The sequence below is a fragment of the Halichoeres trimaculatus genome, unplaced genomic scaffold (assembly GCF_033239565.1).
Source record: "Halichoeres trimaculatus isolate MK-OKI-2021-1 unplaced genomic scaffold, fHalTri1.1 fHalTri1_scaffold_5, whole genome shotgun sequence".
Lineage (NCBI taxonomy): Eukaryota > Metazoa > Chordata > Actinopteri > Labriformes > Labridae > Halichoeres > Halichoeres trimaculatus.
In genome coordinates this window covers 13033859-13059399 of record NW_027437183.1, presented here as the reverse complement: position 1 = coordinate 13059399, position 25541 = coordinate 13033859, and the positions used below count along the sequence as shown (strand labels likewise).

Genomic DNA, 25541 nt, shown 5'->3' with positions numbered 1-25541 from the left:
TCCACTACAGCTCAATAATGAAAAAAAAAAAAACAGGAGTTTCAATTTTATCTACTTTCTGAGTTGCTATCTGAGATTTATTTCTTTGTCTGTAGTTCAGTGCAAACTTTGTCACATTCATGTCCAGTAGGGGGCCACACACACCTTATTTGTGATTCCTGAGGCTAACCCACAGGTTTCTCCATATTTTAACAACAGCAATGACAGATCAAGACTTTGAATACGAGCCACTGTTTGGGAGATGCTTCCCTCTGGCTTGCTAAATTTTTTTAAAGCATGTTATTCTTAATTCAAAATAAACCTGTTTCCTTTAAAGATGTATCCTTATTGTTGTTATTGAACCTGTAATAGACATATCACTTTTTTATGATAAGGAAAACATTTTATGTTTGCATCACTCCAAGTGATGCAACAAATTCATATTGGTTTTGCATTGAGGAGTCTAGTTGTTTTTTTACTCCAATTCAAATTTTTTCAAGTATTACTTTTAAAAAAAATACTCTTGTAGTATTTTTTTAACAAATTTATTGTATTTTGAACTGTTTTATTTCTTGATCTTGCCAATGTGTGATTTTATGATTTGCCTCTTTCACTTCACTGTCCACTTTAGGCACTTGGTAGCATGTTTTTTTTTTAAAGTCCTTGATGAATTAAGTCATCTGTCATCCTAAATATTTTATTAGATTTAAAAAAAATACTTTTTAAAATCATCATTTTAATAAATCAACATGTAAAACAGACAAAATTAGGTTACCATGAACTAGTATTACATTTTCAGTAAAAGGAAAGTGTATAATGTGCTTTAAATGAATCTCCTTATTTCTGGGACTATTCTGTCCTTTTACAGTTTTTCACGACTGCTTACACACATTTTCTGAAAGGATGCCTCATATTCTCAGAACTCTACACACAAATCAAAAAATCACTCACACATTTCTCAAAACCCCTCAATTCTCCTGCAAAATGAAACTTTACATCCAAAACGGTGTTTATTCTTCTCAAAATGGTGTTTTGTCTCCAAATGACACACACAAACCACTATATGAACAAACATTTATATGAACCAGTTGAACACTGATGTGCTCAGTGTAAAACACTGTGATTACATAATATTCATCATGACTGGGGCCTTTTTGTGTTCAGTGTGACACTTCTTGCAAAATACTTTAGAATTTTTTGTTTGTTTGTTTTTTTGACTCAGAACACAAAATGGCTGATGATGTTCTTTCCACTTCTACGTCTTTTTGTGAGGTTGAATCCAACCTCATCAATAAAGACAAACTGGTGCTCCACTGCAGCCACCTCTAGCTCAAGGACTCTGTGAAACACACAGGATAATATCAGAAATAGGCATGGAGTGGTCACTATTGTGAAATACATTCATTATGATTCCAATACTAAAACATGTATAATATTTACAGTTTTCAGGGTATGCATCAGTTACAGGATTGTATAGGACTTACTTGCACATAGTTATATCGCAGTTCTTTGACTCTGTCTGAATTGTGTTCAAAGGGAACTCTATAGACTTGTTTCATCTTCAGAGAATTTCTTCACAAGACACGGTCCAGAGTGGATAAACTTGTTCTATCAACATTTGGAAAAATGTTATTGTTTTCTAGTACTTTTCTTTGGATTTGCAGTAATGTGATGGCATTATTCTCGAGGACCATGTTCACAATTTGATTTTCCTGTTCAGGAGACAGTAGACGCTCCCCACCTCCTCTTGATGGTCGTCTTTCAGCTCTGCAATACTCAGAGTGAAATACTGTAAATATTGTGAAGGGATAAAAAGAAGGAATACATTTCTCAAATAAACACTTTACTTTTTTACAGTCCTTCAGAACAGTCCACTGGTAATACTGTAGTAGTGCTGTGTTGAATTGCAGTACAACAATTTTCTAATACTAGTAAGACTAAATTTCTTACCTATTTTCATTTTGGAAAGTCCGGATGATGGATGCTACTGTGTATCTGCTCAAATTTGGCTGCACCCTTTGCCCAGCCTCCTTCATTGTTAGACCATGGTTTACCTAATGGTGAACCAAAGTGGCCCTGATCTCATCAGAGATTATGGCCCTCATCCTTCCTCATTCTCCTCGTCCTCCTTGTCCTCCTCGTCCTCCTCGTCCTCCGCATCCTCCGCGTCCTCCTCCTCTCATTCTCACACCTCTGGCTCTCCCTCTGATTTTGTTGGCATCCATTGTTCCAAAACAGAGAAACTCACCTGTTGCCCTTTTATGCTAAAGCTCTGATTGCTAATTGTAAAATTGTGTGACAGGTGTTTACCCATGTGATGAGTCAGTGTGTATAATAGGAATATTAATTTTATTGTTTTGAGTGGCATTGTGTTCTTTGTGAAAACAAAAAGTTTACTTCATGAAAATTGTGCCAAAACTCAGAGAACTGTGTGTAGTGTTTTGAAAAAAAGTGTGTTGTAGATCTGCAGTCCGAGTGTAAAGGAGGAATTGTGCTTATAGTTTAGCAGACTTGGTTCATGGAGTTGGTGCATTGGTTATATGTTGTGGTCATCGTGTCTCAGGCACCCAAAGTTGTGTGTAAACAATCGAGAAAAACTGTATTAACCATGTCTGTTTCTTTAAATCAGTGCTGCACTAATTATAAGAAAAAAAAGTCAGAATTGATGCTTTTTAACTTTACATTTTCATCTGAATCAAAATGTTTTAGGTATAACCTCGTCTACATCCTCTTTTTTGTTTTCTCAGAGTATTTTTTATCATTGTTCTTCTCTTCCTATTTCTCCTTTCTACTTCTCTGTTTGCTCATGTTTTCTCAAAGAGGAACACAATGACTCAGAGCTCATCTTACTCCAAATGAAACTTTAAACTATAGATTCATCCTTTCTGCTATCTTTTCTTTGTTTTTGTAACAACAGCTACTATCAAAAGGATTTCCTTGTTATTCTGTTGTCTCTGTTTGTTTTTCTTAGTGTCTGGAACAAAAGTAAGTGTGTCAGGGGATCATGATTTCACAGCCAATTCTTTAAAAGCTGTCATTGCAAACTGGATCGAGAGCTGCTTGTTTCTGCAGTGCCATCACTGTCTGGCAAGATAAAGTCAGACATGTGACAGAGAGTGAATGGAGCTGCTTTCAATAAGGACTATTGTGGAGAACAGCGTGACAAGAGAAAGAGCTCTGTGGAGCAACACACAACATGATAGCTCAGTTTTTGGACTGGGGGGAAGGTCAGAGCGGTGCTGCAGCAAGATGAACAGTTTGTGTTTGCTTTTTGTTTAGAGCTGAACAGACCACGAGTCAGTGTCCATTTTTAATAACATGTCATCATGCATTTAAGCCACCTGAGTGGGAATTTTCACCCCTTGTCTCTTACTTCTCTGCTTGCAAAGTTAATACCTCCATTGTCCCAGAGCAAAATTAAACTCTGGTGCTGCTAGGCCTCTAAATCAAATTTGCTCAATAGGATCAGCGGGATGTAGTCAATAAGGACACAATGGAACATATCTCCATGGGAAATTCCAACATTTTTATGGTGAAACTGCTCTGAAGAATAAAATGCTGAAGTATGCGTGAAATTATGAGCTGATAAAAACAAAATCCTTACCAGGAACTGAGAATGGGATCAAATAAAAGTCTTGCAAAATGGTATGTTACAATAGTAACTGCATGAGAAGGGACACTCAGAAACAAGAAATATTCAGCCTGATGTATTTAATTATGTTGTATTAATATGGGGTATGACGTTTGTCAGGAATTTAGTGTTTTCTGATTGTTCCATGATTGGAAACCAAGATTAAAAAAAAGTGAATCAGTTGAATTCCTATGATGCCTTATGTGCCAAATCAAGGGGTGGATAGTCAGGACTACAGGCATACCAGTTCAGCACCCAGACTTTTTTACCATGGAGTTAAAATGTTGTAAGGCATGCAGGAACTGGTTGAGCATCGTCTTGCTGATATAAACAAAATCTTGCCTGAATCAGGCTTTTCTAGATGGCAGCATGTGTCCCAAAACCCGTACATAAATTACCCAGTATTATCAGTGCCTTCCAAGATGTATAAGTAACCCATGAACTCTGTGTTAATAACAAGTTGCATTGTTCCTTTTCTCCGTAGAGTGGAGTTCAGGTTTTCCACAGATTGTCAAATTTTAGTTTGTCAGATCACAGTAAAGTTTTCCACTTTGCCTCAGTCTATCTTAAAAAAGTTATCAACATTTTCTTTATCATTAATAAAGATTGTTTCTTATTTGCATGGAGTAGTTTTTGCCTAAATTTGCAGATGCAGCTCTTGTTCACAGACATTGGTTTTGGTATGTGATTTTGAGCCTGTATGCAGCGCCTCCCACTACAGAGACATGTCTGCTTATGCAAGATCATAGCCATCCAGTGTCAATGATCACCTTTGTCTCTTTTTCTCTGGACTCTCTGAATATTAACATATGGTAAAGTTGATGAGATTCTCTTTGCTATTTTATGCTCAGGAACATTATTTTGGAACAGTTGAACAATTCACTCATGCAGTCTCACAGAGAGGAGAACCTCTTCCCATCTTTACACCTGGGACACATTTCTGTAATGCTCTTGCTATACCCACTTACACATTGTTTTTAGTGCTTTGATTGATTTGTTGTATTTTTCAGAGTCAAGATTGGAAAATCACAGATTGTTTTGCCCTTCCTTGCTCTCCCTCGCTCGTCCTTGTTTGGTTGTCAAAAGAAAAAAAACTGTTGGGATGAATTTTCATCTCTCAGAAGAAAGATTTTAAGGCACAGCTTCAACTTAAAAGAAAAACCATTTAGTTTGCAAACTTTACTCCATTTCAATGGGAACCTGTTGTGCTGCACTGTTTTCACAGATTTAACTTGATTGATGGATCCTGACATCATTGAATGTGTCTGTCCTCACCCGTTTAATTTCTCCTAAGCCTACTTCTTCTTTCCATCACTGTAATGGGATTTAGGACCATACACATGTCGTGAACTCGGACATTTAGTCAAGGATCAGTGTCCTCTGCTATCAAACCCTCCTGTGGTGGAGTGTCACTCTGTTAATGTGCTGAGCTGTGCTTAACCTCCATATAATGATACCACCAGGACATCAGACAGACTTGTTTTTCCATTGTCATCAGTGCATTTGAATGTCTCTGGTGTCTCTGGTCTATCTGCAGACCGGGAAAGACACGCCCGATGGCTCAGAAAAAGCTTTTTTCTGAGGTTTCTGAGGTGGTTTCTCTTCCTGAATGCCATCCCTGATACTGAAACCAAACACAGGAATTACTTCCCCCTTTGTATCAAAAACAGAGCTTTTTTTATTTCTCAAAACAATTCCCCTGGAACAGCTTCAAACATTATTTTCAGAGTTTTCAATGTTGAAAAAAACTCTGAAGAGCGCCATACAAACAGTAAAAAAGAATATTAAAAGAAAGGGGAAATAAAATTTAATAAATCAATGCATTTCATTTTTCATACACAGAATAAAATCAAGGACTTAACAGCAAGTAGCAGCACTCGACTAAGGCAAAAATCAACATGAAATAAATTATTTTGAGTTCAGTCTCCACTTTGTGTTTAAGGACAGTCCAGGTTTTCTTATTCACAGGTACCAGGCTCTCTACAAGCCTGCTTGCAGTGTGCATACAGACAGTCATTATATTCTGAGCAGAAGGAATTTCATTCACGGTATAAGCAACACCAGACCAATATATACTCTAAAACCACGTTCTCAACAGGCTCACACTGTAAAAAAGCAAGCTGTCCTAAAGTAAACCCAACATGCTATATTTTGTTTTTTAATTCCATAATAAACTGCACTATGTTGGATTTCCTGAAAACTTGGCAGAAAGTCTTCATCTGAACGTTGCAGTGAAGTGAAAGCCCTGTTTTCTGTAGTGCACCTTTCTTCCTGTAATTAAAGTTCAGCCACCACACCAAAGGTAGCAGCTAAAGCCCACAGACTGCAGCGTCTGCAACACGGAGCAAAACTGTGCTGTACAAAGCACAGAAACAGCCAGACAGCATGATATCAAGCACTTGTTGAGTTCTTTGGTGTGATTTAGGTCCTCTGTGGCAAGTATAATGGATAAAGTCCCTTTACAGTATTGTCTCTGAGGCCTCGGGTTCACTCAGTGCTGCCATAGTGGTTCCCATTGGAGGGGTTGTCCTGTAAACTGGTGTGTGAAGCTTCTTCTTCCTGTGACACCACCGGGTCCACCGGCTGCTCAAAGAAGTTGGACACACAGACTGCCTGAAACAGAAAAAGACAAAGTTACAGCTTATCTCACTGTATCTTCATATTTCTACAGTGAAGACAAATTACAGTTGGAAAAACTTCTGCTTCCTCACATTATCTAAAGTTGAATCATTATCTATTCATCGTGTGAATAGTTTAAAACCTTTCCTTCTTGACTTCACTGACCAGTTTCTGAGTCACTCAGTAAGCTTAACACTTAAAACCCACAGGCTTTTCATTTAAGTGTCAATGATTGACATAAGGATTGGCATGTAAAAAAAGGCTCAGTAAATCTCTGAAACAACATGACACAAAACTGAAATCAGATTAAAATGATTGAGTAAAAACTGTGATAAATTTCAGACCTTTAAGCTCTTTGGGGAGAAAACAAGTGGAAAACTGTTGTTAAAAAGATGAAGCACCTCATAAAGTAATAAAATGTGTCTCTTCCTGATGTAATTCATCAACAAATTGACATTTCAACTGCTTCTTTGACATCACTGCAACATAAACACAAAGGTTTCCTCATTTTTTTATTCCTCATTTTCACTTACTGTGAAAGTAGCAACTAAACCTCCCTGCAGGAGGCCGGCAAGCACATCACTCCAGTGATGTTTGTAGTCTGACACGCGGGACAGACCCACATACACGGCCGTTGCAATCAGGAAGAACTGGATTGTGGGACGTAGGAGCCTCGCCCACTCAGACTTCAGTCTGGCTTGAATGTAAAGCTGCAGCAAAGGAAGGGAAGGAATAAATTAGAAAGATGCAAACCGTAACGCTCAAAGACACACAGGTGTTGTCAGAGCAAATATTCAAACGATGGGTTTGTGAGTGGATGCCTGAGGGAGAAAACATAAATATACTTACTACGAGGAAGAGCATGCAGTACATGGAGAAAGAAGAGTGACCGGAGAAGAAGGACAACCTACAAGAGATGAGAAAAAAAGAAATTTGGAAGCACAGATTTAGTCAGAGTCTGTCAAAATAAACCTATTGATGTCCTACTTCTGTTTCCATATAAAGAAAGAACTGTTTTAAAGGAAAACCACTCCTTTTTTCATGACATAATTATTTTACCGGGTGTGAAAGGCTAAACCTTGGTGGTGAAAAGAGTTACGAAAGCATTATCTTGGACAATTAGAACTAACGTCATCACAGTTATCACAGTTTGGACTCTGAGGCGACACTTTGAACAGAAAACTTGGGGACAGAGTTCAAAGAGGTTGTTAGGAGGGCTCTAAGAAAACCAACTATATCAGGCTTTATGAAAATGATCAGTAATGTATATATGTATTATTTTTCAAAGGTATTTTGTAAGTAGTTCATTATAAAATACAAAGTTTTAATTCACTTCTGAGGCTTTAACTCTTGAATTTTCAAGTTAAAGCTCTCATAGGTAACTTTCTCTTTGTGTCAGCGCCCCCTGTGGACAAAGTGATACCTCTTATCCTTTTGCCTAGTCTTTCATGCATGTGCAAGTAATGTTCATTCCTGTTATCATTAAACAATTAAACACATCACACTCTGTTGAAAATTACTTTATGTAGGGAGTTGGTGTTGTTGCTGCTAGTCCTGTTTGCTTTTTTAAATCATAAAAAGACTTCACTTTCAATTTCATTTTGTTTAATAAACAGCTAAAAACTCCTCACTGGAGCTTTGAGGTTGGTTTGTCTTCTCTTATTTAACTGCAACTGTGTCCAGTTTCTTAAATTGTCCAGCATCCCAGCATCTCGTATCATATTCAACAAGATAGATTTTAAAAATGTCTTTCATCCTGGGGAGCATTACCTGGCCTCATCCACAGAGAACTTGTCTCCATTACAGGTAAAGTTCTCGATGTATCCTCCAGCTTTGCAGTTGATGCGATCCCAGGATGGTTTGCACACTGCCAAAAAGTTTGGTCTCAGGCGGCCAATGGAGTACTTTGCAATGTCCGTCAGAGACTGGCTAGCTGCAGCTCCAAACAAGTAGCTCCCCACCACTTTGTAGACACACCCCACATACTTGGTCCCCAAAGACTGATTCTTGATACGAGACAGGTAAACAGAAAGGCACTCTCCACAAACAATCTGCAACACAAGGTAGATTAAAAATGAGACAGTTGACACAAAGAAGATAAACAAGATGCCAGTCTTTCTGTCTGGAGACATCTTACCACAATGAGTGTGAAGGGTATCATGACTCCTCCCAGCAGCTGGTAGGATATGGTGTCTTCTTTGAGTGGGTATCTGATGGACTCATCGTTACAGAAGAAACCCCGTTTGAAAGGGCTGTGTTGAGGGGTGAGGATGAAAAATGGAAGTCCGACTGTGGGAGGAAATAAGGAGACAGATCATGATTAAAGCTGTGTCATATTACAACTTCACAGTTTTATCACAGAAGAGTTTTTCATCTGATGAGTCACTGCCCCAAATTTAACAGTTAGTCACAAACAACAATGATAGATCACACGGGCATTTTCCCCTCCTGAAAAAGAAGCTGGTGATTCTTTTGGCTTTCATCCAGCTGCAAAGATAAATTCCAACGTTTGAAGGCATGAAGTTACACAAGAACAGAGTTTACCCTCCAGGCCTGGAGTTAGGCAAAGCAATGCTGCAAAAACATGCACGAGGCTCAGGAAGACAAAAAGTAGCTTTAAAATGCTGCAAGAATCCAAACCATACAGGGGCAATGAAAATAAACATGGTAACTTGATTTAACTTGTTTTTAGATACACACCCTCCCTTTCTCTCACTGTTCAATCTGCAGCTTTCTCCAACCTTACAAAACTAAAGAGAGATAAAATGGAAAAAAGCTGAAGTGAAGTTACTAATGCAACTCCAGGCTGTCTTCCAAGTACAATGATTGTTTATGATGCTATTAGGCTAAATGAATTATCTCTCAGCCACAGAGCTTCGATTAGGCCTGTTTGTTTAAATGAACTTCAGGGAAACTACTGGCCGTTGTCTTTTAAGGGTCTGGATTAACTCAGATTGAGTGTAAGAGGACTATGCTGATGTGATTATGCATATACATTGAGAAAAAGTTAAAGCTGTCTTAAAAGGAGCTCTACAAATAAACTTCAGCCTATAAAGTACTTCAATAGCCATGTGACAAAGCTGTTTGTATCGAAGTGGACAGTTTGTTGCAGTTACAGGTTTCAGTATTGTTTCAGAACTGAAAGTTAGTATGATGTGTTTCAAATCCTATTTCTTTGTCCTTTCATGCATAATATTAGTATTCAAGTCTCGCATTTAGATCTTGTTGTGATAAAAACACTTGTTCATCTCAAAACAAGAACTGAAGGAGAGAATAGCAAAGAGATATTAGAGTATGTTTATTTTCAAAAAGTCCTTTCTTTATCTTTGACATGAAGATGTATTGGAAACAAGATATTTTGTGACTTTAGAGCAATTAGCAAAGACAGTTTCTGGTTTACATAAGAGATTAATGGAACACATTAAAGATTTTTATAATGTATTATTTTCCTTAAAATTGCACTGTAAAAAAAAGCTCTTTTGAATTTTACAGTACAGTTGCTAAAAATGTATTTACAGTGACATTACAGTATAATAACTGTATTTTCCCACCACAATTCTTTACTTTTAACATATACCCAAAAGACCTTTCCCAGTAACTCCAGGTATTATGGTTAAATTCTGTTAATATTAAAAAAATCTACTTACTTGTATATCATTATACTTTACTTTAACTTTCAGGGAAACTGTGTACTTTTACCCTACTGGTTTCACGCTGATATACCACCACTGTGACTGATACAATAACAAAAATACCGTTAAATAACGTTGCTCTCTTATGTAATTGTAGTTGTAAAGCCACGTTTACCTAACTAAAAGGAGTGTACGCTTCAATTACAGGAGTTTTGACGTACTGCAGATCACAGTTTACAAAACAAACCAGGACTCCCAGTGAACCTGACTTAGATTTTCCAGTTTGTGGTCTCTGCCAGCTCACTAACAAAATGACAGGATGGGTGCACAGTCAGCAGCAGTGCAGACCACAGGACAGTCTGACTAAGCAAAAGGGAAGGTATGGAGAAGACTTCACAACATCGAAACTTTTTAGTGCTTCTCAGACATGGCAGCTGTTATTAAAGAGAAGACTGATCAGTGGTTTCATTCCTTCACTTTTAGCCCAGTTACGTATCACTGCAGCATTGCCCTGCTGAGTGTCTCTGTGCTGTGATTACTCTCCAAACATGGAGCTTAAAATACAGCTTTGCGTGGAAAAAAGCACACATACACACACACTTACACAGGGTGTGACTTGTTGCCCTTTTTCCATCTTCCTGCCTGTTCCCCAAACCTCAAGCCCTCCCATGAGTATTAATCTGACGTTTATGTAAATTATTATGGATGAATTTGCAAGTCTGTGTGAAGCCTACCTACAGAAGCAGAGTCGAGTTGAACAGTTTAACAAGCTGGACTTTCGTGGTAAATAAACAAAGCGGATTAAAGGTTGCTTTGACAGGCAGAGGAGGATGAGATTAACCTACCGAGGATAAGGCAGGTAATGTCCAGCACAATGAGAGGGATTCCTGAAGCTTCAAACATGTTGTGTCTCCTTCTTCTCCTTCTTCTGCTCTCTGTCTTGGTAAAAAATCTCCGGTCCCGGCTGCGTTTAGATGGCACAAGAAGCAGCCTATCTGCCGAACATGTGTCGCTATTCCAGCACAGAATTGAAACACACCAGGGTCATTGTGCGGCCACAAAACAACAACTCCGAGACTGTCCGAGAGGCTAAAACTACCGAAGAGTTCAGGAAAAAAGATGAAAAACCATAAATAAATACTAAAAGTCAAATACACTAAACTAAAACTAAGTCTAATCTAACACCACGACACATGTAAGGAGCTGCTCACCCTTTAAACAGCTCACAAACCATCATAACACAGCGGAAATTCTTCAGCTCATGATACCGTCCTGTGCTCAGATAGATGAGACATTACCGGCGAGGTGCGGGTACGAGCGCTCCTCTAGTTGTGATCAATGCTGCATTCAGGTACAGCTGGGAATAATATATACGCTGACTACCACAACACCCGGGGCGGGGCATTTGAACCAACCCACAAGGGCAAAACAAGACAGTTTCACTAGTAGCCATTTAAGGCTTGCTCCAGGAGTGAACCAGTATCCATTTAAACTACCCAGCTTTAAAACACAAAAAAAACAACATCCTCTTTTTTGCCCCCCCCCCCCCCCCCAAAAAAAAAAAAAAAAAAAAAAAAAAACGTACAATGTGGATAGGAAAACTATATATTGAGATTAATATAACTACTTGTACCAGACTGTAAACACATTTTTTTCTAATGTAACAATGATTAATTAGAATGGTTCTGCATGGGAATTTTGTAACTTTCCTCGAGTGGACACTCAAGGAACTGCAGTTTTCACACCTCCTCATTGGCTTTGTTTCCCAGCAGTGTTCTTTCCATTTGAGAGAATAACATCACCTATAATTCACACTTTAAATGACAAGAACAACCTTTTTCAAGTCCTCAAATGGTTAAATGTTATGAATATTACTTTACTTTTTATACTAGATAATTGGAAAAAAAAAGTCTTTTGGATACTTAAATGTCAATAGTTTTAGTATGATGAGTTGTCATAAAAAGGATGAATACATGCATGTCACTATTTGTGTTTAAGCATACTTTTTGTCACCTTACCCCAGTTTAGGCCACCCCACCCAAAAAGTCTGGTTCTCCCATCAGAAATCTCAAGAACCTGTGCATGATAAAGCATGAGGTAAGTCTGAGACAAATGGGTGCTAGTAAATCCAGTTACTGGGCCAAATATGACACTTGCTCTTGGTACGTCAGTTTGATTAATAAGTAGTTTAGCAACCACCATATCCAACCTCACACTATGTGGTAACTATCATGACTAGGAGGTTAATTTGTTAGCTAATGAAATGACCAAAAGCACTCTGTGTTTGATAACCAACACTGGCTGATAGTCCACACACAATAGCATCTAACTCCAGAAAAAAACAACAACAAAAAAAAAACACTAACTTTCAAGGACGCTTTCCCAGTCCCGGACTATTAGAGTCATCCTACCCTTTCTTCCAGATACAGTGTCCCTTCGCAGTCCAAATAAAGTCGAGAGCTCTCTGGGGGCATGGTCTCTAAATGTTCTATATCTTTTACAGTGACTGTTCCAGGTTGTTTCCCAGGAGGTAATTTCCGAGGCGTCATTGAATGCAGCACAGTACAGGGAAGTGGTAGCAGGAGTTGGGACCTATCGCGTGCCAGTGTTGACGCTACGCTCACCGTCTGCCGATAGACAGGAGCTCCTCCCTCCGCTGCGTGCCTCACAGAGATAATGAGGTTAAATCTGTATCCCTATTAATAGAAAAGATTTTACTAGATAGCCCTCGATGCTTTAGGAAGAAGTGTGCTAGAAACACGTTTCTCGACTGTATTTTGGGGTAAAGCTGCTTTAAATACCAAAAAGTCCTACTGCTAGTTGTGTTCCTGTAGTGAATTTTAAATGTATGGTGAAGATTTGTGGCAAAGCCTTGCTTCATAGCATCATTTGTGCCATAGATATGGATTTTAGAGACATTTGAAGCCACCAAAAAGGCGGAACGCTTACATCCTAAAGTTTACCAAAGAATGAAAGCATAGAACTCTAAACAATCATCAAACTATAATACAGTTTCATTATAATATATCCTCCTGACTACCAGTAGTTCAAATTTGTCCTCTGTGGAGGACATTTTTAAACCTAAATATCTTCCACTTACTTCACACAACTGAATAAACTCCTCATGCCATCTACAGAGGACATTAAGGGCTTTTCAATGATACCAAATGTGAAGGGGTGGGGCTTTGGTACCTTTCTCTTTATCATTAAGGAAAATGACATCCATCAGTGCAAGAGGAAAAGTAAGTGTATAAAACTTTTTGATAAGCAAATTTTTTCTTGAAATTTATGGAACTCTTAAAAACACATTTGAACATTGTCTGAATAATTTTTACTTTATTTTAGCATTGTAATTAAGTGTTTAAAAATTGTCCGCCGTAGTGGACATTTGTAATTAATCATTTTGTTCTGTCTTTTTCAAATGACAAGAAAGGGACTCATTCTCAGAAGCAGAGACAATTTTACTGCCAATTGTTGATGGGAACTCAGATATTGAGTTGTCTGGTAAAGATCAAGATACATAGGCAGAGGAAGATGATTCAGAGAGCTGAGGATGAAATTCAGGCAGGGCAAGCAGATGCAGAGGAGTCAGATGAAGCAGACCGGTCCACATCTAAGTTCAGTCGGCGTCAACTGTGGAGCAAAAATCCAAAGCACACCTTCAGTTTGTATTGTAGAAAAGGTCCAAGAAAGACAGAAGGTTTGTCCAGGTGTCAAGGCCCCTCACGATTGCTGAGTACGATACCAACATGCCATCCATCTTCCAGAGATGGAGACAAAAATATATGCATCAAGATGTCGCAGATCCGGCTGCAAGGGCAAAACATATTTAATGTGCACAAAGTGCAAAGTTTTTCTTTGTGTTTCCAAGTGAAACTCATTCTTATATTTACCTTTTGGTATTTTCTTTGGCACGAAATGATTGCCATCAAGGTTCAGTTTCACATGTACGGCGCTCTGATGTCCACTGTAGTAGACACATAATATCTGAAATATATATATAAAAAAAAAATCCAAAAAAATGTGTTCAGTATTCTAATAACCTTACAAAGATTGGGGAATCTTAAAATCTTTGTGATTGGACAATATTTTTTTTCCTGGTAGTCAGGAGGATATAGGCCTGTGTAGATGTCTACTGTTGGATGTTAGCACAGCACGAATGTGGAAGGATTTTAAGTATCATGCACTTAAACCTGGTTTAAACTTGTTAATTCTTTTTGCCCAGCAGAGCCTCTTTACCGATTCACTGGGCTGCCCAGGATACTCGTTTGTTTTATTTATTCTTATAAAGCTCTAGTTCTTCCCTTAAAAGTTTCAAAGACTTATAGTGGTATCACTGTTGTGTATTATGGGATTGTCCAGAGATTAACAGTTAGTGGAAATCAATCAGAGACTAGACTGACTCTTGTTTTCTGATCTTATGTATTGGTATGATGCCACAACAGCTTCTCAGCTCCTCTAAGGACACCAGTATCAGCAGAATCAGGGTAACACTGGGTGCCAGGGAAATAGTCATAACAAGATTGTGCTAATGTCAGAATAAACCCACATCAGTAGATTGGTTAAATTTGGTGTATGGCATCTTTAAAAACAGTGATGTTTGATAAATGTTGGATTGATTTTTTAAGCCCATAGAGAAAAGATTTCAGGCAAAGATCTTTAGTGCTATAACTCTTAGCATTCTGCTTTTGCATGTGTCAGTTGTTGGGTTTTTTTAATTGTTAAAGAAAGAATTATTAAGGAGAAGGGAAACTACTAAAATCTGGCTCCACTCTGATCACCACAGTGTGTGAATGCCCCTAAAGGCCTCACGCATTGGCTTTAATAGTCCCATAATATGATATGCATCATTTCATTTCCAGAGCACCATCAGTATGTTTATTTTTTTATTTTTGTTTTTAAATGCAAAAACTATTTGCCTGTACGACTTGCCTTTACCTGCCTTTACATTTATGTTTAAGGACTTTTTACCCATTGCAGAGGTATAACAGAGATTTGAGTTACTTAAGTAGTATTACACCTCTGGTTTGGCCAATTTAACGCCACACTGAGGTCACACAGAAACCCATTTCCTTATCACTTCCAATAACATACAAATGCCGCTAAACTGCATTTCCTAAATCAACTGTTCAACTTCACTGGAAAACTGTGAGCCACACCTGACTCAACGTCTAGCCGCACCTGAGGCAGGATTATGAGTTCAAGCACCCCTGTGTGTGATTAAAGTGGTTAAAGTTTCTTTTGGCACGCATGAAGGAGAAAGGTGGACTCAGGTTACTTTGTAGTTCACGACCCTGAAAATTAAGAAGAGGTGTATAAAGCGGGCATACAAACAAAGCAGACAAACAAGCCGTGTTTTTAAGTTTTTTTTTTTTCTGCTGTTACAGAGAGCACTCAGACTTTGTGATTTTTCATTATTTTATTGACACAAAATATGAATCATTGAGTTTTAATAATGTTTATGTGTCTTTATGGAAATCACATACAATCATACATTTTTTGTTTGAACCTCAATGGCTCACTGTCAGTCCATATAAATTATAATGGCAACCAGAGCCAGCACATACAAAACAATAATTTCTAAAACATCCCAAACTAAACCTTCTTTTTCTTCACTGTGTCCCTCTGTCTGTCTGCCTCTGAGAGTTCAAATGAAGCTCAATCTCCCGTCTGAAGAACAGCTCCCCCAGCTGGCTGTGTGAGGCCTCACTCATAGCTTTGGTCTGCATACACATCTTGTACTTGTCTGGAGGAAGCTCGTCTGAGCAGATCTTCTCATGCCACAAGTGAAGAAGGCCTCGAGATGGAGCACGGATCACCATCAGCTTACTGTGGAGGTACTTTCTGTAGAGGTGCACATCCTCCAAGCCCCAGCCTTTGATGTTACGGTCAAAACCACCTGCAATGAAATATGAGAGGGCAAGAATGACTTCATTTCTTCATGCCTGTTTAATGGATGTTTAAAAATCACATTTTATATTTCTTTTTGATTAAAGCAGAGGAAGAGTCTTTAAATCACACGTCATCAAAATATCAGGAAGTGAATGAGCTTTGAAACAGTATGAGAAAAAGTCATTATGATAACAAAAAACTATTTTTTTAACTCAGTTCACTTTGACTTTTCACTTGATATTTCTACTGCATTAAACACAAAGTGAAATTTATGCAGTTATGTGGTTACAGCATTTTAGTTTGGTACCACATGCTAAGTAAAGAGGTATTGTGCGTTTTTTTTTTTTTTTCTTTTGTCAAAAAAATATATTGGCCCTCTGTTACCCTGAAAGAAACCCCCAACTTTCTCACACTTGTGTTTTGGAAAACCTTATTTCCAGTGTTGGGCAAATTGCTTTTAAACAGTAATTGATTATAGTTGCTCATTACTTTCCTGAAAAAGCAATTGAATTAGGAACCGAATTACTTATTCATAAATTTTTTAAGTTACCAGGGAAAGTAATTATTGCGTTACTTTTTCGAAAAACCTTCAATTTTGCATATGAAGTCCATCCTTTCATACATCATATGAATATGTAGCGATTCGAAAATCTGCCCATGTTTAGTTTGGACCTCCTGCAATGATATTTTATATGCACGTTTTAAATGTGGGACAGCAGAATACCCCCTCTTTAAACAATAGAACAAGCTTCTCCATTACCTATGTTCATGAAGTCCGACCTGTACTGACATGTCATGCCAAACCCAAAGTCTCTCCAGAATCCAGTTTCCTTCCTTATCACCTGATGAAGAGAAGCGGCCGGAAATGAGTCAGATAAAACCCAAGTTCTCTCATATGTAATCATCTTAAACCTACCAGTTGTTGTTGGATGGAAGGTATGAGTGTGTGATTATTATAGATGATAGATGGGTTGTACTGGCTGAAGAGCACGGGGTAGTACACTCTCTTTCCTGGAGACAAAAATAGACAATGCTCAAATTCCTTGTCACATCAAGTCAACAAGTCCAGTCCTAAATAAAAAATCAAAAAGAGAATTAAAGTTGATTAAACATGAAGTCTGGTTAGTCAGAGTAGGATACGTCCTCGAGGAGATAGCGAGGAACTGCAAGTTCTGTCACTTATTTGATAGTTTCATTTCTCACGTCAGACGTCAGCGGGTGTGATGGTAAACCAGTTTATAATCAAACAGGGGTGTGTGTGAGAGAATCTGTGTTTAACTTTGATTTAATTTGTTTATATAATGTTAGAGAAGAAAGCAAATCATATGAAATACTCAGTGTAAGCAGTATGTGCAGTCTCTGTGCCAAATTGATGTGAGGCCATTGCTACTTCACTTCAGTTCAGCAGTGGATGACCTGACCTCTCTATGAGCCCAACTTCAGGCTGAGCTGAGATTGTGTCATCCAGAATAATTACATAAACAGCCTTTAATTATTGTTTGGGCCTTATTTGTTCCAGACACAGGTTATAGTATGAATCAATGCAGGATTTCACCACAGATCTGTGTTGTAATATTGGGAAAGCTGTGTCATACAGCCTGAGGCCATCCTTTCTCTCACCAGGTTCTGTGTTCAGACGACAGGATGTTAAAAAGTCAGCCGTGAAGTGGATGTCAACATCACAGAAGAAAAGCAGCACATTCTGGCTTTTTCTCCAAGCCCTAGCGCCAATTTCTAAGCCGCGGCCACGAGAAAACTCCTCGTTCAGCTGGATCAGAGTGAAGCCCCTGAACCGGGTCTCTCTGGAGGAGAAGAAGAAAAAGAAAAGGGCTGTCATGAGACATCTGTGTTTCATGAGACAGGTGCTGCAGAGTCATCACATTTGTAAAGTTTAAAGTGAATAATGATCAAAAGCAGTGTTCACAAAGTTGCAGTCAGTTAGCATGAACTCACAGGACTCTACAGTGTTTCTAATAACAGCCTAGAGTAGAAAACACATTTTATCAGCTCATCCTGTACTCCACAGACGTGTGTGTGCTACTCTCTGGGGTTCAGAGGACTAAAATATGATCAGCCTGAAGCTTTGAAACACTGAAATATCTGCAATGCAGCACAGACATATCCCCAAACACGGCTGAGAAAAGAGACACACGTCCAGCTCCTAGAGTCTTCTCGGCATCACTGCTCGTCTCTACACATCTATCTTCATTGTGCTGTTATGTGGTGTAGACTTGAGTCACACACTTTAACTCAGAGAGTTCATTTCCTGCAACTCAACCTCAACATCACATTACCTGGTGGTCTGGTCCAGCATGGCTTTCACTTGGTTGATTTGATCTCGACCAAAGTAGACCACAGTGAGATGAACTCTGCCGTCCTGCTGGATGCACACTTCCCTGAACAGAAAACACAAAAAGAGGCTTTCAGCTCATAACAGGGTCTCATAGAAACACTGAGTGAATTTGATTTAAACTCAATTCAGCCTGTGAAATACATAGATAGACCTGTACCGAGATGCATTACTGGTTCGTGTTATTCAGCACCTCTAAATGCTTTGAGGTCACTGATGTTATGATTATAGGAGGTGGCCATGAAAGGGTTTGAATAATACCTGAAGTTGTGTATGAACTGCCTGAATGCATCCGGCCTCTTGGAAAGCGGTACAATGATGTTGATGAGCATGCGGCTCGTGTCCACACTCTGGCTCTTCACTTTCACCACGGGTCCAAACGGCCTGAAGAGCACCAGCTGTGTGAAGTCCCGAGGGCCATAGCCTTTAAACATCAGCTCGTAAACAGTCCCTCTGTCCCGCTCTGTGCGAGTCAACCCTGTGACAAGCAGGGAAAAGAAAAGTGAATATCAGTTTAATAACTTTTCATTTTGTCATTTTCTTTTTTATACCACTTAATTTAAAGAAAATAACAGATAAATGGTGATTAAATCAAAGAATTTTTTTTTTATTTGGAAATAATCACAAGGAAACTGCAGTCAGTATTCACTGGAAATCAAGTGATCGTTCCCACTGGTATTTATAATGTCCAGGGACACTTTAAGTCATTGCCTTATGGTGAGAACTTCAACAATTCTAAGAGAATTATGTGAAAAATAATGTCAAAAGTTAAAATACTGACACTAAGAATAAAGAGAGAAGTTGATGGAAGTTTGCCAGTAACAGTGACCGTAAAGTATGTCAGAGCACTTTTAACCAGATTACAAATAATAAGGTTATTTTTTCCAAAGTAATCAGTTTATTTTTCTAAAATAAAAAAAATGTTTGTTGAAAAGAAAAAAATGATAAGCCCTACTGTCAAAAACTTTTCATGTCAAGATCTGAGTATTTTCAACAGATGCTGAACCTTTGAGCTTTAGACACAGATATGATGAGAGCAAAAACAAAAAAACTCCATGTAGGTCAAACCATACCCCAGAACTTTTGTTTACTGTCCCAGCTGTGAGGTTGGGAAACATATTTTCCAAAATTGCTCCATGAAAGTTTCGAAATGCAAGTGATGTGGAACTGGGCACAGAGGTAAACACTCCTCCAAGAACTGTGACCCCTCTCTGCCCATGTCTGTTTCCTTACACTCTCCTCCTCCCAGATTACTTCTGACTACAGTATCCATTAAACTCACAGCTATCAGTTGAGCTTCAGGCAGCTTCCAAAAAGCATGGAAACATCCTTCTCAAAATCTAGCAAACAAAAAAAGACAGATGCGGTGTGCTGTGCTGACTAGCACACTGCAAAAAACTGAAATCTTATCAAGAGTTTTTGTCCTTTTTAAGTAAAAATTGTCTTATTATACTCCATATGAGCCACTTTCAACTTATCAATCCAGAAAAATGTCTTGTTTCAAGTTATCAGAGTACAAAAATGAGGTTTGAATCGGTTGTAACCAGTAAAAAAATCTGCCAATGGAACAAGAAAAAATTGCTTGAAAATTTCCGTAAGACTAGAACAATGTCTTAATACAAGTAACTTTTCTCTTGTTCCATTGGCAGATTTTTTTTTACTGGTTACGAGCAATTCAGACCTCATTTTTGTCCTTAAATAACTTTAAACAAGACATTTTTCTGGATTGGTCATGTGAATTTGGCTCATATTGAGTCTAAAAAGGAATTTTCTACTGAAATTCAGACAAAAACACTTGATAAGATTTCAGTTTTTGCAGTGCAGCTTTTCTGCATTAGTTGAGTTTTTATGTTAACAAAAATATCAAGCCTCATCTTTGGTAAAACTAGTTTCTTCAGATTGCTTCAGCTTACTAAGCAAACAAACCTTTGAGAGCAGAGGGGTAGAGAGCCAGTCATTTAAGAGGGCTTCAGTTGATTTCAAACTGAATTAAATGAGATTTCTGCTTAACTTGAAAAGCTCACCCTGCACATTAACTCAACTTGCAGGACCTCTGTCCACCCACCTTGGCTAATTGTGTGTAAAACTGAAGGTGTGAAGAACCAAGTGAGCACCATATCTCTCTCACCCTCTATGAAGTCTGAAGGGGAGTACATGTGCTTCCTCCCGCTGCTGTCTGTGTGCTGCTGAGGTCCGTTCAGGACATGCAGAGCTGTCTCCACCGTGCCTGTGAGCTCGTCCCTGCGGTCCCTCCTGACAGGCCTCTCTTCTGGGTGTCTGGTCAGTCCCGTCTCCAGCTGGTACACCCTGAGTGACACAACAATAAGCCGCTCTATGAAGAGACATGAGGTAAGACTTCACACTAGAGTAGGTTATTCAGTTACCTCTGAAGGGGCACTGATCGTTTCACCACTGAACAACTGTCCCACTCACCTCCGCAGGGTGAACGTGTCAAAAGGAATCACTGCATATTCACTGGGCAGCTTTGCCCCTGAGTTCACCTCCGCTTGGTTCAGCTGGGAGCGGAAGAACTCCTGGAAGACATAAATTTACACTCACTTCTGCATCTATGACCAGCAGTGTTACCTGACTAGTTTATTTTATTCATGCATTGATAAAACAGCGCAGAAATAGTCAAATTCAGTCTTTTTTTCTCACTTGCTCTTTTCTTGCCATGCCATAGCCTTCTCCTCTACTTGCATCACTCACCTTGAGGTCAGACAGTGTTGGGGTTTTGTGCAGACTCTCCAGACCCTGAGGCAGAATCCCTTTGGTTTTAGCTTTCTCCAGAGACTCCTGAAGCTGCTGCGTCCTCTCCTGAAGCGCCTCTTTCAGCTGGGCTATCTGTTTCATCAGACTATTGATATAATGTCTGTGAGAGTCTTCTCTCTCCTGTAACAAAGCCAGGTATCCCTCCTTGCTTGTGGTCCCTCCAGTCCACAGCAGAGGCTGCTGTCCACTCTCAGACTTTGGTTTACAGGCCAGGAGGTAGAACAAGGCCAGGCAGCAGCAGAGGCCCAACACAATGAGGCCGACACGAGCTAGCAGTGCAAAGAGCCACCTTTTAAACATGGTGGGTTCACTTTTCGTGTAAGTCCTCCAACAGGTGTAAAACCATGGCTTTACGTCAGCCACATTTAGAAACATCCACAAAGAGATGAGTAAGTGTAGTCCTCGACGTCATCCTTCTGTTTCCTCAGGACATCCCACGCCTCACATCATCAGAAGCGCCTTCACAGTGTGTCCAAAGTGTTTGCTTCACATTACTAGAAATAATCACCAGAGCTCTGAAAGTGCCTACAAAGACAACAAAAATTAGTTGAAAGGTGATTCACAAGATAATCTTGGAATGTGAATAAGTAGTATGAGTAGTTTAACAAACAAAGGATTTTTCTTTTCTGGTTGATTTCAGGATGTATGAAGTTCTGAGGAGGTGAGATGTGTGTGCAGTCATCACTGAAGCCAACTGTGATGTAAGCTAAATGATAAGGATGCTAACACACTAATGCAAGTGTCGTTTGGGTTGTCCTCCATTCGACTTTTGATTTAAAGACAGTTTTATGTGAAATGTTCTGATGGTGCAGTGGCACTTAATTTATGTTGATTCATCTTCCAGACACTATAAACATAAAAGACTTCACTGGACTCCACCGAATACTTGATGATACATTCCTGTCTTGATTGAAGTGATTGACTAAGACTGTAATTAACTTATAGAATGGCTACTATGCAAAACATCAACAAAATGTTGCAATGCTATCAGGAAGTAATTTAGCCTCTGTAACTCATTTACTCACTGTTCTGAATGCAGCTGCTTTCTCTACTGTCTTCAATTTTTAGATGTTGAATCAGAAAAGCTCAAAAGCTGAATGGCATCTTCAAAGTTCATGCGATTACTGTGTCATTCAGATAATGTTCAGCATTTGTTTCTCATTTGATTTTAAACTAAGATGCACCTAAACCAGAATTAACAGCTTATCACATTAGCTGATGAGTGTGCTGCAGGTGGAAGAACACACACGTGTCCAAGGGTGGATAAAAAACGATTTGATGAAGTGAAGCATTGGGTAAATTCAAAAATAGAGCATACCATTACACCTCAGACATAAGTGTTTAGGTCTGAGTTTTTTTAAACAAGCTAAATTATGTGTTAAGCATCAGTTCAGAGCCTAGCTTCTCACTTTCATGAACCTACTTATTTATCCAGAGCACTTTTGGGATTCCTGTAATGTTGGTGACACTGGGAATTATTGATTATTAGAATATCACACCATTGGATGACAGAGAGTGGGCAGTTTTGGATCGAATGAAAGTCACAGCAAAGACTCCAGCGTCAGGCTAGCTGGGCTCTGAGTAATGACAAAGTACAGGACTCAAGAAAAAGAAAACGTACATAAGAAGTATTAATAAAGTGTTCCTTTTTTAAAGTTAAATAAATCCACCAGCTGAGTCAGTTGTGTCCTGATGTGCCTTGGTGTTTTTGTCCCTGGCCTGGTTTTTGTTGGACTGTAGCTCAGGTTTAGTTTGGACGGGAAGAAAAATTACCTGACCTTACATTCACTCTGAGTGCCACGACGCTCAAGGTGGGAAGTGACAGAAACAAGCATTTCTCTGTGTGTGTCTCTCCACCCTGAGTTTGTATATATGCATATGTCTGTGTGAGTCTGTGTGTGTGTGTGTGTGTGTGTGTGTGTGTGAGTGTGAGTGTGTGTTGCCATCAGTTTATTCACAACACAGATGGCTCTTTATTACTCAGGTAGAGGCTGATCTCATGAAAGACTTGCTTATGTTTCCAGGTCCACCCAAGCTGCATGGATGTGTGCGTGTGTTTGTTTTGCATGTGTGTGTGTGTGTGTGTGTGTGTGTGTGTGTGTGTGTGTGTGTGTGTGTGTGTGTTTGTGTGTGTGTGTGTGTGTGTGTGTGTGTGTGTGTGTGTGTGTGTGTGTGTGTGTGTGTGTGTGTGTGTGTGTGTGTGTGTGTGTGTATGTGTGTGTGTGTGTGTTGGAGGGATTTCAGGAGCAGGTACATATGTGTCCATACCATGCAAACCCTTTCCAATCACCCCACCACTAATAGAAAAAATATCTAAGCCCTTCACAGTATCAGAACTTCTATGTTTATGATTCCCGTCTCAAACATTGATGTTTTTCTGCACATATAGAAGTTTTTAATCAATCTATGAATTACTGCAAAGCTGTCACCTTGCTCTTTCACTCAGCTCAGCACGTTGGGTCATTATGACATGGATAAACTCCTTGATTTAACTACTTCCAAAAAAACAAAAGAGCATGCAAAGATTAGCCCCAAAACTCACTGTTCACTTTTTTACAGTTTTTTTTAACACACAAGTATAGGGCATTTTAGGTCAAATAAAATAATGTGTTAATACCATTTCCCAGAGGTGAGTGGAGGTGTGGTGTCCATCATCCTGAAGCCTCTTCTTGAAGAATCCAGTTTCTCATCATTTCGTGCTCTGCTTCATTTTATCGTCTTGCGGGGAAGTGTGAAGTGAGCTCATCAAATGTTAATGAAGCGTCTTCCTACCATGTGAAAAGTTGAGGGTTAAAGTAGCATTACAAGAGTCAACTACATGCTGTCCTGCTGAGCTCTGAGAACCTCCTCCTCCCCTCAGTCTCCACCTTTTCCCAGCACCTCCCCTTCCTTCTGCTCTCCTTTCCTCTCTCTTTTTCCATCCCTCACTCTCTATCAGACCAGTGTTCACTTCCATCCCTCCGAGATTTCCCACCATCTGCCTTCATCCGGAATTCCCTTTCACATCCTCCGAGGCTCTGTCCTATGCTTAAGTCTAATTAGAAGGCAGCCGGAGTAAGAACTGCGCTTTGGACTTTTTTTTTTTCTTTTCCGACGCTCTGCCACCTGCAATCTGGTGTGGGGAAATAGTTAGGTGCCCAATAGATCCCTCCAATAGGACGGGGTCTTGCACATTTAATGAGGCGGCGTACAGATGGTCCTTGTTTTCAGTTAGATGTCCTGAGCTCTGAATCTCCTGAAGGTTTTAACAAGTTGTTTCTCAGTTATAATGTGAGGTTTTTCCTTAACAAGGGGATTTGATAAGCATTGAAAATACATTTCTTACATTATTTATCAGTATTTTACTACGTGATTCTAAAACATATGTTTTTTTTAAGTGTTTTCAGATGAATAATCAAAATGTAGATCAACTAGACCTCAAACTTAGACCAAGTATCCCGTCTACCACAGTGCATCTCCTTTTCCACATGCAAGACACCTGCTACTGCTTTAACTTTAAAACTCTTATTTTTCATGTTTCAAATTCTACAACTCTTTTTAGCTTTAATATCTTTTTACTTTTTTATATTTAACAGCAAAAACTAAAAGTCAAAACTGATAAAAAAAAAAAAAAAAGTACTACCAAACCCCATAATGACACAGTAGGGAGGAAACACGGAGACTGAATACACAGGTGTAACAACGAGACACAAGTGAAAATCATTAGGGTGCAATCAAACAGATGGGAAACGCACAAGGACAGGAAGTAAAATTAAACCAAACTCACCGACAGTGAGAACGACAGAATAAAACAGGAAACACCAAAAACTTAAACTAGGACCACATGGAATACAAAACAGGACTTATGGTCAACAAGCAAAACACATGGATAACAAACAACAGTATGAGAAAACAAGCCATGAAAGGCAAATAACAACAGACAGATTTATAAGCCCTAGAATTTTCTAGTCATTTGAGCGTACAAAATAAAAATTAAAAATTAATCACACCATAAAATCATTCCCAAAGGTCAGATATTGTCTAAAAAGGTTGTAGTGTGTGATCTTGTTCTCACTGTGTGATGAAGTTTCTTGTTTACTTATCTGTGTCCTGTGTAATGTTGTACAAATCTTCCTCATTTGCTTTTTCCTTTTCTTCTTTTTCTTGAAATGAGCTCACTACAACAGAGTTCAATCAGTCAGGTTGATTTGAGGCTCCGTAGTGGTGCAGTGGTTCCTGGTTTGATCCCCTTCAGGTCAGAAACTTTGCATGTGTTCTCCACCATGTCCATGTTAATTAGTGGTGGATGTTAATATGGTAATGATCTACTGAGGCATATACACTTACATTATTTGATTACTTATCATTATATATATATATATGTATATATATTTAGATAGATAGATAGATAGATAGATAGATAGATAGATAGATAGATAGATAGATAGATAGATAGATAGATAGATAGATAGATATAGATATATAGATATAGATATATAGATATATAAATTTAATCATTTCGTAATTAACTTAGGACATATCAAGGTGATTAGTAAAACAACAACCTGGGGTTCAACTTCTGGTCGCAAGTCAATAACTGTAAATAGTTCAGACTTTAAACTGTGGACATAATTTTTGACAGTTTTACCGCAGTAGGAACCTGGGGATGGCGCCAGATACACAGCTA

At 38.9% G+C, this 25541-nt stretch overlaps 2 protein-coding genes and 1 long non-coding RNA gene across 5 annotated transcripts; 1 reads left to right on the top strand and 2 right to left on the bottom strand.

Moving 5' to 3' along the window:
• Positions 1–5322: 5322 nt before the first annotated feature.
• On the bottom strand, positions 5323–12376 carry LOC141790403 (phospholipid phosphatase 1-like). 3 transcript variants are annotated; one of them, XM_074670244.1, is made up of 7 exons: positions 12273–12376; positions 10707–10873; positions 8367–8518; positions 8000–8280; positions 7079–7136; positions 6763–6939; positions 5323–6223 (listed from the first exon to the last, which is right to left on the bottom strand). In XM_074670244.1, the coding sequence occupies exons 2-7, from the start codon at positions 10762–10764 to the stop codon at positions 6098–6100; spliced, it is 852 nt and encodes a 283-aa protein (XP_074526345.1). In that variant the 5' UTR covers positions 10765–10873; positions 12273–12376; the 3' UTR covers positions 5323–6097. The 3 variants fall into 3 exon arrangements, with proteins under 3 accessions (XP_074526345.1, XP_074526347.1, XP_074526344.1); XM_074670246.1 differs by lacking the exon at positions 12273–12376 and adding an exon at positions 12228–12249; XM_074670243.1 differs by lacking the exon at positions 12273–12376 and adding an exon at positions 11073–11213.
• Positions 12377–15324: 2948 nt separating this feature from the next.
• Positions 15325–21250, bottom strand: LOC141789817 (chondroitin sulfate N-acetylgalactosaminyltransferase 1-like). Its single transcript, XM_074669290.1, has 9 exons — positions 20813–21250; positions 20537–20637; positions 20232–20410; positions 18365–18581; positions 18048–18149; positions 17374–17555; positions 16670–16764; positions 16514–16595; positions 15325–15760 (listed from the first exon to the last, which is right to left on the bottom strand). The coding sequence occupies exons 1-9, from the start codon at positions 21248–21250 to the stop codon at positions 15474–15476; spliced, it is 1683 nt and encodes a 560-aa protein (XP_074525391.1). The 3' UTR covers positions 15325–15473.
• On the top strand, positions 15581–20818 carry LOC141789818 (uncharacterized). The gene is made up of 4 exons (XR_012598243.1): positions 15581–15698; positions 17377–17615; positions 20243–20452; positions 20545–20818. It is a non-coding gene; the product is annotated as an uncharacterized LOC141789818 (long non-coding RNA).
• Positions 21251–25541: the final 4291 nt, after the last annotated feature.

Bases quoted from the DNA above. Each gene is read 5' to 3' on its own strand.
- LOC141790403 (XM_074670243.1), bottom strand. From the start codon at position 11,098: ATGATGGTTTGTGAGCTGTTTAAAGG. The intron at 8,519-10,706 runs GTAGGTTAATCT...TTCCTCCCACAG, and splicing joins CATTACCTGCCTTATCCTCG to TCGGACTTCCATTTTTCATC. The intron at 8,281-8,366 runs GTAAGATGTCTC...CTTGTGTTGCAG, and splicing joins TACCCTTCACACTCATTGTG to ATTGTTTGTGGAGAGTGCCT.
- LOC141789817 (XM_074669290.1), bottom strand. From the start codon at position 21,250: ATGTTTCTAAATGTGGCTGACGTAAAGCCATGGTTTTACACCTGTTGG. The intron at 20,638-20,812 runs GTGAGTGATGCA...TATGTCTTCCAG, and splicing joins CAACACTGTCTGACCTCAAG to GAGTTCTTCCGCTCCCAGCT. The intron at 18,150-18,364 runs GTATTATTCAAA...TTTTCTGTTCAG, and splicing joins CAGTTCATACACAACTTCAG to GGAAGTGTGCATCCAGCAGG.